The 11408-nt window shown below is 36.5% G+C and overlaps 1 protein-coding gene and 1 pseudogene across 1 annotated transcript; both read left to right on the top strand.

The window, feature by feature from the left end:
• Nucleotides 1-205: 205 nt before the first annotated feature.
• On the top strand, nucleotides 206-4926 carry LOC115959572 (annotated as a pseudogene).
• A 2554-nt stretch (nucleotides 4927-7480) lies between these two features.
• LOC115961662 lies at nucleotides 7481-9031 on the top strand. Its single transcript, XM_031080600.1, has 4 exons — nucleotides 7481-7603; nucleotides 7703-7864; nucleotides 7907-8528; nucleotides 8655-9031. The coding sequence occupies exons 1-4, from the start codon at nucleotides 7481-7483 to the stop codon at nucleotides 9029-9031; spliced, it is 1284 nt and encodes a 427-aa protein (XP_030936460.1).
• Nucleotides 9032-11408: the final 2377 nt, after the last annotated feature.

Genomic DNA, 11408 nt, shown 5'->3' with positions numbered 1-11408 from the left:
ATATGTTTGGCTTGGTAAATTTACATTTTTCTTGATTCATTAGCATACTCCTAGAATATGTAACTAAAAGTGAGTGTATTTAATTAAGTAAAGTGTCGATAATATAATATTAAAATTGATTTTTGATCGTGAATTTATAGTTTACATTTTTTGTAATGCTCTGTAAATGAGAAGTTGATTAAAGGTTATTGTTAATCAGAGTAGTGGGAAAATGGTTTCTGAATTAATAAATGCAAACCCAATTGTGTATGAGAAGAAAGAACGTCGAGCATGAAGCGTGCCAACTGCTGTGGAAGAGTATGCTGTAGAACCCATTGACCAACAAGAAGTTTTTGATATCCTTTCTCTTCAATTATTTTGGTATGGTCTATGTACTTTTAAAAGTACTTATTATAGAGGAATATCAAAAGTTGTGTTTAGGGAATTGGGATTGGATTACACAATTTTTAATTTTTTTTTGCTTTTTGAGTTGTTTTGAGCTTACTTTGGGAATTAGTTCCTCTATTTTTGACATGGAAATGAAATGAAAGAGATAATTCTTGGTTTTTGACTCTCTCACACACATGCACGCCCACACTCATGCATGTTGGTGCAAACAAATAATACTTGATTTTAGTTCCATGTGTCTTTTTTTTTCGTTTTTCATACAATCATCTTTAGGTTTACAGCCATATAGATGTGTGTATGTAAGCTGATACTTAACAAGTAAATAAAATATGGTTTTAGCATCAGCTAAACATGTTATTATTGGATGCTTGACATCTTATGTTAAAATTTAAGTTCTGAATTAATATATGCTGAACTTAAAAATAAATATGTTTATATTCAATTTTCTTTTGAACATTGTAGTTCTTAAGATGCTTTCTGAAGTTGATCACTCATTTCTGGTTATGATATGGAAGAGAATGTACAAGTTCATTTTGCATCTAATTATGTGTGGTTAGTTATTCCTTCTTCTTCTTCTTTTCTCCTTAACATTCTTAAATCATGTAAGAGATATAAAAGACCTAGAGCATCCATACTCTTTGGAGGAGCTCAAAGTAATAACAGAAGATGCAATTGAAATAGATGACCAGCAAAGTTATGTTAGGTAGTGACAATATTTTGTCTAACTTATTCTTGATCCTATAATGCATTTTTTGTTGATTGTGTTCTTTTCTCCTCATTCTAATAAAAGGGTGCTTTGCTTCAGGATCACATTTATTCCCACAGTTGAACATTGTAGTATGGCAACAATTATTGGTCTTTGCTTGCAAGTAAAACTTTTGAGGAGCTTGCCCTCTCGTTACAAGGTATCGACCTTATTTCCTTGTTGTGAACATTCATCACACATTTTCATTTTTAAAATTCCTTAAGTTATTTTGCATGAACATGTAGAACCAGCTTTCAGTTTAACAAATCACAGACCAGTAATAGAGAACCAGTACATTAGAGATTTTATACTTGTACACTTCCTTTGGGCCAAATGTTTTTTATTTGGGTGTGGGGATGGGGGGAGGGGGGTGGTAAGAGTTTGACAGGTTTGTACACTGCTCTAAATAAGCTGATTAATGCATAAGATTGATAGACTTTGCCTATGTTTGGGCCAAAGGTTGTGTTTAATGTTGTGCATTTGGAGGGAACGCAATAACCGCATGTTTGAAGATTTGGAGAGTGGCAAATCAGCTTCTTGCCTCTTTTGCTGGCTCTTTATTTGACTAGTCTTGGGCTTGGGAACTCACAACTAGTGATTCCCTCCCGATGTTTATAGAGTCTCTTCTTTCTTATACATAGTTTTGTTATTTTCCTTTTTTCTTTCTTTTTGTACTCTTTGGCTACTTTGTTTTTTTCTGCATGAAGTAGTCTTTTTTCAATAAATTTTTCTTACCTATCAAAAAAAAAAAAAAAAAAAATTGTTGGTCTTTTGTCTTTGATGAATGGGTTGTTGGCTCTTTCTAAGTAGAAATATATGGATAACAAATGCATGCATAGTGTAAAAATCACCTTAGAAACAGTGTAAGATCTGCAGTGTTAGCTTTAAACAATGGACAGTCTGCAAGCATGTTAGCTTTGCACATTTAACTGCAAAATGCCTGATATTTTTCCAATAAGCTCTAGCACAAATGGCACTTCTTTCTCCCATAAAAATGGCTGGAGAGTTAAGTCATGGGATCAAAGCCACAAGTGTGTGTAACTAAGATTTTGTTTTACTATTTTTGGATACATGTATGTAATTTATGTTAGATGTTATAGATTTAAATGATATGAGGACCAATGTCTTAAAACATACATGGAGTGAGATAAGTTCAAGGACTATGATGTGTAACACATGAGGCGATATCTCATGAGCCCACTCCACTCATAGACCGTGGGTCCTACAGGTGTTGTTGTTTGACTTGTATACCCTTAGGTGAGCATTTACAACAATTATCATTTAGTGATACACTGATGCCACTTAATGGTTTATATTGGAATTTGGAACATAATTTATGTAAACTGTGTCTTTTTTTTTATTTTATTTTTATATATATATATATATATGAAATTTGAACTGGGCTTGGAATCTCCTGTGCTACATGTAATATTTACCTCATTACAACTCTTTCTTAATTTTTGTTTAGGTTGATATTAGGGTTGCCCCTGGATCTCATGCATCCGAGTCTGCAGGTAATCACTCTCTCTCTCTCTCTCTCTGTGGCTAGCGTGTGCATGATTATCTACATGTGGTTTTTAGATTATGGATATATTACTTATCAAGTTAATGCATGTTATGTAGAGCCACATTTGCCAAGCTAACATGCTATTCAGCTTATCTAAATCCTAGTCATGTCTACTCTCTTGAAGTGCTTTTTTAAATCCTTACCTATAAAGAAATACTAGTCTATTGCGCGGCCCATAATCTCAATATCATATAATTTAAAGACGCAATATACCAATATTGCTATTGAAGTTCACTTGTATGCCTGCTCATTATATAGCATTTCATAGACTTGGAAACAAGGACTTACTCGATGGTTTAGAGATTTCAGGATCATCTTCATTCTATTAGGTTTTAGATATGCTTTTCTGATAAGCGATTTGGATATGCTTATTTCTGAGTCTTAGAATGCTGTTGTGGGTGGTAGACAGATTCTGGATTCAGTTCTCCTTGCTAATGACTATGTAGACAGCCATGTGTGTGTGAGGAGCAAAATCCCAGGAGTGATATGCAAATTGGACAATGAAAAAAGCTTATGACCATATAAATTGGGAGGCTCTTTTCTACTTATTAGGGAGGATGGGTTTAGCAATAATTTATGCTCCCCGCTCTATGGTAACAAAACATTTTTGTATTGCTACTCATCTGGAAAGAACAACAGTATCATCAATTGACCATGAATAACTTCTGGAAAAAAAAAAGGTTTAAAAAATTAAACAATCTTTTAGAAGTGCCTTATCTGTATACTTGTACATTTAAAAGCAAAATCTCTTGAAATTCTAATTCTTATACAAAAGAAATTAAATATAATCTACAAAACAACCAAAAACTTATTGTTTGCTGAGATGAACTTATATCTTGCTTGCAAAGTTGGTTACCTCATATTTGCAGGATCAATTACATCTTTCTATTTTTTAGCTCTTTAAAGAGCAATACTTGTTAAGTTAAAACTATACTCTATAGTCAAATTGTCCAATATTTTAAGCCATGTTAATGGGTGCTCTTAGGACAATTTATTAACAAACCATTTTAGGAAAGTTTTGACACCACCTTTATTGGAAATAGAAAAAGCTATCAAGACATTAATTGCTTCTTTTTCTTTTCCCATAAAAACATTCTTAAAATGGTTCACTAACAAATTCCCTTAGGGCATTCGTTAACATTTTTCTATTTTAAAAGGTCTCCACTGTGTAGACCTTCATTTTGTGACAGAAAGGCTGGATTGGTTAAATCATCACTGTTGGATAGTCAAGAACCATCGTAGAATGAAGATGATCATTTCATATAAGCAACAAATAGATACATTTATTTTCCACAGGGAAAACTGTTTTTTGATGAAAACTAAACCCACCGTATTAAAACACACATGATAATTAATATTTTAAACACTTATTGAAGTATAAGTGGATTGACTATAAAGACAATTACTTCTATAACCACTAAGGGCTGACCCACGTTAGGGCGAAGGGGGTCCACATACAATATAGATATGTTTGAACCTTTAGCGATCCAAAGTTCCATGGTCCTTGGAAGACTTTCTCTGCTAATTTATAGATTTGTTATGAAGAAGAGGAGTTTGAGAGCAGGGTTATAAATCGTGGTGTTTTAAAATGCTTAAACCTGAAAATTTTGGGGGAAAATCAAGGCAAAAAAAAAAAAACCGTAAGAATAGAATCTAGGACTATTGTTTTTGATGTTGCTAAAATATGTTAGCATTTTCTTGTATGCTCACTCAATATGTCGTAGAAATTATGACACTACGAAATGACATTCATGTAGGATTTTTTTTCCCTCTTGGTATATGCAGTTAACAAACAACTAAATGATAAAGAACGGGTGGCAGCAGCACTTGAAAATCCAAATCTTGTGGATATGGTTGATGAATGCCTGGCTCCATCCTACGATTGAACTGTTGTACATCCATGGAATGTACTTAGATTAATAGTCTGTCTAAGCCTTTGGTCCATGGCTGCTATAAGATTTTCTTACTTATCAAAAAAAAAAAAAAAGATTTTATTTTCCTGTCTCATTCATGCAGTTTTGTCATTTCAGCTTTGTAATCTGAATTAGATGCAATTTGGATGTCTTGTATTTTTTTGTTTAGTCTGTTAATGTAGGTGATTATGTTAAAGAATTTTTTCTTACCAAGTAATCATAGATTATTCTGGACTCTTAGATGCAAATGTGAAAACATTGCATATTTATAGTTTCTCTTATTTAACACAGGAGATGATTTTACAGGTGTGCCACATTGTTAGTGAAATTCCATCAATTCAAAGTGTTGTTTTGTTGGTAAATACTGACATTATTTGTAGTTCTCAAATCATAAGTTGCATGATGAGGTTTTTAGCTTACAGCAAATTGAGGCTTATGGTGCCTAATTTTATGTTAGGATTACATGCCACTGTCCTTGATTGTGGCAGTGAGGTTGAGGTAGGTTTTATGATCAAATCTTAGAAAGAATTAGAGCTTTTTATTTTTTTTTTTATATATGGACAAATAATATCCGATTGATACAAAATTTAACATGTGTATTAAGAGTGTAAAGAACATGCAATTCAACGGTTAAATTTTCAAAATATAAAATAATATTTATTTTATTAAGTGAAGTTATAGCCTAAGGATACAACCAATTTTGTAGCTAAACTTTGTCCTATATGTGTGTATATATATATATATATATATATATATGCAGACTCCTCGAGGATTAAACGATTTGCTAAACTCATAGTTGAGTTTTTACATCACACTAGGTGGGTTCTTTTTTCAATTGGACATGATCCTAATTCTTAATATGAGGGTGACTCCACAATCCCAACTCCCTTTTCAATCAATTCCCAAATATATAATTTGTGAATCACTCTCTTTCTCTCTCATAGAGAACACACAAAAGAGAAATATTTTAGCATGAAAATCAAATTACTCATGAATTTTTTTAATTATGCATTCCCTCCTGTAGGATAGTAGGGGGGAACAATGGTTTGGATTTTGTTGAACTTGAATTCAATTGCATTTTGGTTCACATGGATCCCAAGGTTTAAGGAGAGTCCTCAACATTTGTTGGGTTCTCGATCAACTCCTACAATTAGTCACACTACAGCTACATCGTTTGATTTTTATTTTATTTTTTTCAATCTTTACACTATCAATTTTAATGTTTCATATTTCTGTTTTTACATGTAGGAATTTTAGGTTCTTACAACCTATTTGAAAATCATCACTTACTAATGGTTCTGTTGGTCCCAATGTATAGATGGTAGTAGGGTTAGAGGGGAAATTTTGAGGTTCAGATTCCAAATTTTGCTTTAGACTAAATAAGCATGTGCTATTTGAAGTTCACCCTTCAAGGAAACCAATGCCAAAGCTATGATCAGTCTTATACATCATCATGTGGAGGGTCACCATAAATTTCATCTTAAGGTTCAAGAGTGCTACTAGAACGGCAATCACAACAAAAAGGATCATCGTGGCAACATAATGGTTGCCATAGTTTGCTTCCTCTAAAAGCTACAAATACCATAAGAAGAACAATCATCAAAAGCTTCACCATAAATTGATTGAACCTAGGGGTGTGCAGAAAACCTGTCAAACCCGACCCGACCCTACCCAACCCAACCCGCCAAGTTGGGTCAATTTTTAGGGCTTGGTGGATGGGGTTGGGTTACAATTTTTTTTTATAGCAGGTCGGGTTGGGTTTGGGTCATAAAATTATAAACCTGCCAAACCCAATCCGACCCACCGTTATTTTAATATATGTTTCAAATATATTATATATTTAATAAATTAAAAAAAAAAAAAAAAAAAAAAAAAAAAAAAACCAGCTATAGAGCACTTCCTTGGTTCCTACTATCATATATAATATAAAATCTTATTAATTCTTTTAATATATATTTAAATATATTATATAATTGATAAATTTTTAAAAAAATTAGATATATTTTGTTTATAACTGAATTAGAAACTCATGTATATTTTGTTTATAAGTGAATTAGGATACTAATTCATTTATATTTTGTTTATCAACTCAATTGGATACTTAAACATATTTTGTTTACAATTAAGTTGAAATATTAGTTTATATATTAATGTATATTTTGTTTATCAATTCAGGTGGCAAGTGTGCTATATATATATATATATATATATTTTGCTCAATTTAATAATAATAGTAATAAAAAAAATTATCCAACTCATGGGTTCAACCTGACCCAACCCAACCCATGTGGGTTGGGTTGGGTTGGACTTATGTGATGGGTTAGGTTAGGTTGAATATTTTTTGACCTACCATAGTGGGTTGGGTCAAAAAATCCCCTCAACCCGCCCCAACCCAACCCATGCATACCCTTAATTCAACCCTTCATTGACAATTAACACTCAAACTTCTTCACCATAAATTATTATTTTGGACCCTAATACTTGTCCTATATTTCAAAATGTTTTCTAGTATTTTAAATGTGTCAATTTAGTTATTATTATATTGAGTTAAAATAGACAGTATATGAAAAATATAGATATAGCCACATTAAACAAGTGTCTTTTATTTTTTGATGGAATCTCTTTTTCTTGTTATTTATATTAGAAAGAAACACTCGGTTTTGTTAGGATTGAGAGTGAGACTAGCCTTTTTTTTTAAAAACAGTTTGGTTGCTAATCTGATTCCAACCACTTCTAATAATCATCAAATTTCTTCTTCAAATTATTAATTTGTCCATTCCAAACAATCGGGTAGGCATGGCCGCATGGTAGCTAACCTAACCAAATTACTAAACACTCTCTAATAAACTTCAATGTAAAAATTCGGCCATGATGTTGCTAATGGGTGACTCTCTCCCTCGCTTTCTCTCACGGGAAGAACAAGAGGAATTGGCTTGTAGTAAAAAGAAGGTGAAAGATGTGAGTCATGTGGGAGTTCAAGGTGGGCAAGAAGTAGGTACTAATCTACCAAGCAGTGGTCAAGGGGCTTAGAGTGGCTCAGCCTCTTTTAAGGATAAGCTGGTTGGTGAAATACCAAGTGCATTTTCGCAGGCCTTCTGTTTTGGTGATAGTATGGATGAAGAAGTCATCTCGGATGAGGAGGTAAAAACTATCCGTGAAGGGCTAGCTGCTATTAGATTCCCTCGAGAGCTCAAACGGCAGATAAGAACTCCATGGTCGAAAGCACTCATTGTTAAGGTCTATGGAAGGACGGTTGGTTTCAACTTCCTTCACAATAGGTTGTTAGCGATGTAGAAACCTGCAAGACGGTTGGATTGCGTGGGTTTGGGAAATGGGTTCTTTCTTACCCGTCTTTCCTTGAGAGAGGACTATGAGAATATACTGAAAAGAGGTCCATGGTTTATAGGAGAGCATTTCCTTTCCATTAGACCTTGGGAGCCAGATTTTAGGCTGGAAACGGCCAGTGTTACCTCTGTAGCGGTTTGGGTAAGGCTCAACGGGCTTCCTATAGAGTACTACAACTCTGAAGCTCTCTATTATATCGGGAAGACCATTAGTAATGTTCTAAGGGTTGATACGCAGACTGCCACAGAAGCTAGAGGGCGGTTTGTGAGAATGTGCGTCCAAATAGATATGGAGAAACCATTAATTACGACAGTGCTAATCGGAAAATTTGAGCAACAGGTCTGTTATGAAGGCATTCAGAAGCTATGCTTCTCTTGTGGAAGGATCGGTCATAGGAAAGAGGCTTGTCCAGACACCATATTGCCTAGCTCAGCTTCTAAGGAGGAGAGAACGGTGGCCGTTGGTGCCGTGAATGGTCACTCATGCAAAGAGCATGTTTCTGTGCAAGCAGGAGACGTGGAGGGGCCCAGCAATGACGTGCATGAGGGTGTGCTTGACAAGGAGCAGGAAGGTACGTACGGGCCGTGGATTATGGTTGAGCATAAGAGAATAGGGACAAAACAGCAGAGGAGTGGAGGGACCCACTCGGTGGTGGATAACAGTCTTCAAAGATAGGTTAATGGAATGAAATATGCAGAGAATAGGACATGGACGACTTCAGGGAATGTGAAATCCTCGGATGGGCCTATGAGAGAGGCTAAGAGAAAACATACTCCCCCAAGAATGTTAACTGAAGCCCAGGTAATGGGTGCTATCACAACATTAGGAAAGGCCTTTGGTAAGCAGGGCCACTCCCAAAGCCAAAGCCCAAAAATTGCTAATGGACCAAATGTTGCTAACATTGGGCTAGGTTTAAGTGGTTCAACTAAGCCGAAAACTCCAAGCGGCTCTAGTAAAGGGAAAATGGGGGTTGGACGACCTAAGGTCTCTAAAGGTTCTTCTTCTAACACTTCTCAGACGCCGTTTTCACATGCTCAAGAGGCTTCTCGAGTTTTGTCAAGGCCATGTGCTTAGTCCAATGGGAATGGGAAGCCAATCAAGGGAAGTGATGAAGGCTCAAGGCCAAGGACTGCTATTGAGAACCAGCTCTTAAGCTTGCCATAGCCAGAGATGGGTTTTAAATTTGGAGGAAGTAACAACGGAAGTTCCAGAGGAGGTATTAGCAATGATCCGAGAAGCCAAACGCGAGTGAAGAGGTGGTTCAAGGAGAAATGTCGGGAAGCAAGAATGATTATGGGTCTTTTAACAGAGGAGAGTGTGTAGGAGGGCGACCCTTTCCAGAGGGATGTGCTGTTGTCGGAGAAGAATCGGAGAATGGGTTGGGAGTCGCTGGCCCAAGTGTTGCCGATTCCAACTTTGTGCAAAGTGAACATGTGGGAGAGCTTACTGGAACGAAGAATGAAGGGATGGGATCCGATGTTTACTTCGCTCATGGGGAACAAGCTTATGCTCAACTTGCTCTTGCTGTCACTAGAAATGGAAACAGGTGCGCTCAACACAATCTAACTCTGTGTTTAGGAGAAAGGCAGATGAAGGAGATGTTGAAGCGAATCATATGGAGTTTGAGGGAGGAAGTGATGGTGATGTCACCTTATGTTGAGTGTCTCTCCCCACAACACATGATCATCATGAATATAATAATATGGAACTGCAGGGGTGCTTTAAAGCCCTCTTTCCAAATCCATGTTTGAGAGCTGGTGCGCAATCACAATCCGGCTATTCTAGTCCTGATGGAGACAAAAGTTGGAGGTGAGAGAGCAAAGGAGATTTCGGGTAGGCTGCCTTTTGATAATGATATTCACATTGACACTATTGGGTATGCAGGCGATCTATGGATGCTATGGAACTCTAACAGAGTGGAAGTCACCTCATTGGCCAGCACAAAGCAAGAGATTCACACCATCATCAAGGTAATGAATTCTAACTCTTGTTGGTTATTTACGGCTGTATATGCTAGTCCTAGGTGTGCCGAAAGACACATATTGTGGGATAATTTAAATAAAGTAGCAGAATTGCATAATATGCCTTTGGTTTTGGCGGGTGATTTTAATGAACCCTTGTTAGACGATGATAAATTTGGGGGTAGGGTTGTTAGTATTAATAGATCCCTTCATTTCAAAGATTATTTAGATAATTGTAACATGATGGATATTGGCTTCTCTAGGCCTCGTTTTACTTGGACTAACAAAAGGGAAATGCAAGCCCTTATTCAAGAGAGGATAGACAGGTTCTTTGTCAATTCGAGCTGGTGTCTCTTATTTCCTGAAGCTAAAGTTGTCCACCTCACAAGATGTCACTTCAATCATTGCCCGATTCTTCTTGATTTAACTCCTACAGCCTGGGGAGTAAGGAAGAGGCCTTTTAAGTTTCAAACTTGCTGGTTGACGGACCTCACCTTTCCAAAGGTTGTCTCATAGGCTTGGGGGCAAACTCATAGCCTTGCTGAAGCCGTAGAAAAGTTCACCAAAGATGCTGGCCTTTGGAACAAGGCACATTTTGGAAACATTTTTGCTAAAAAGAAGAATATTAAGGCTAGATTGAATGGTATTCAGCGGGTAGTGTCAATTAAGCCGTCTTCTTTTCTTCTTAACCTCGAACAAGACTTACTAAAGAAGCTTGATTTGATTCTGAGGCAAGAGGAAGAGCTGTGGGCGATGAAGTCTCGAGTCAATTGGATGATTCAAGGGGAGCGAAATACAAGTTTTTATCATGCCTTAACGCTGAATCGTAGGAAGCAAAATCAGATTTTGGCCATCAAAGATGCAGTGGGGGAGTGGATTTATGAGGAGGCAGAAGTTAAGGCATTTATCATAAATGGATTCAATGATATTTACACAACTTCTTTATCTAGTGTCTCTCGGTCAAAGCCCTACTCCACCCAATGGCAATCTAGTCTCACGGAGGAGGACAAGGCCAGTATTAGTTGGGGGGGGGGGGGATATCGGATGAAGAGGTTAAAACAGCTCTGTGGTCCTTGAAGGCCTTTAAAGCCCTGGGGCTGGATGGGCTTCATGTAGGTTTTTATCAGAGATTTTGGTTAACAGTGGGAAGGTCGGTGACAGATGAGGTTAAGAATTTTTACAGAAAGAAAAATGACAGATTACTTGAATCGAACTCTTATTGCTCTCATTCCCAAGAGCCAGGGCCCAGAAACTCTGGGAAACTATAGACCCATAAGCCTCTGCAACTCGGTGTACAAGTTAGTGACAAAAATCATTGTGACTAGACTAAGACCTTATTTAGAGAAGCTGATTTTCCCTCTGCAAACAACTTTTGTGCCAGGGAGGAAGGGTATTGATAATGCAATTATAGCTCAGGAAGTCATTCACACCATTGGTAGAAAGAGAGGGAGTGTGGGGTACATGGCTTTGAAAATTGACTTGGAGAAGGC

Source organism: Quercus lobata, chromosome 9, assembly GCF_001633185.2.
Source record: "Quercus lobata isolate SW786 chromosome 9, ValleyOak3.0 Primary Assembly, whole genome shotgun sequence".
NCBI lineage: Eukaryota > Viridiplantae > Streptophyta > Magnoliopsida > Fagales > Fagaceae > Quercus > Quercus lobata.
The sequence above is the reverse complement of the archived record's forward strand: the minus strand, read 5'-3'. Positions and strand labels throughout refer to the sequence as shown.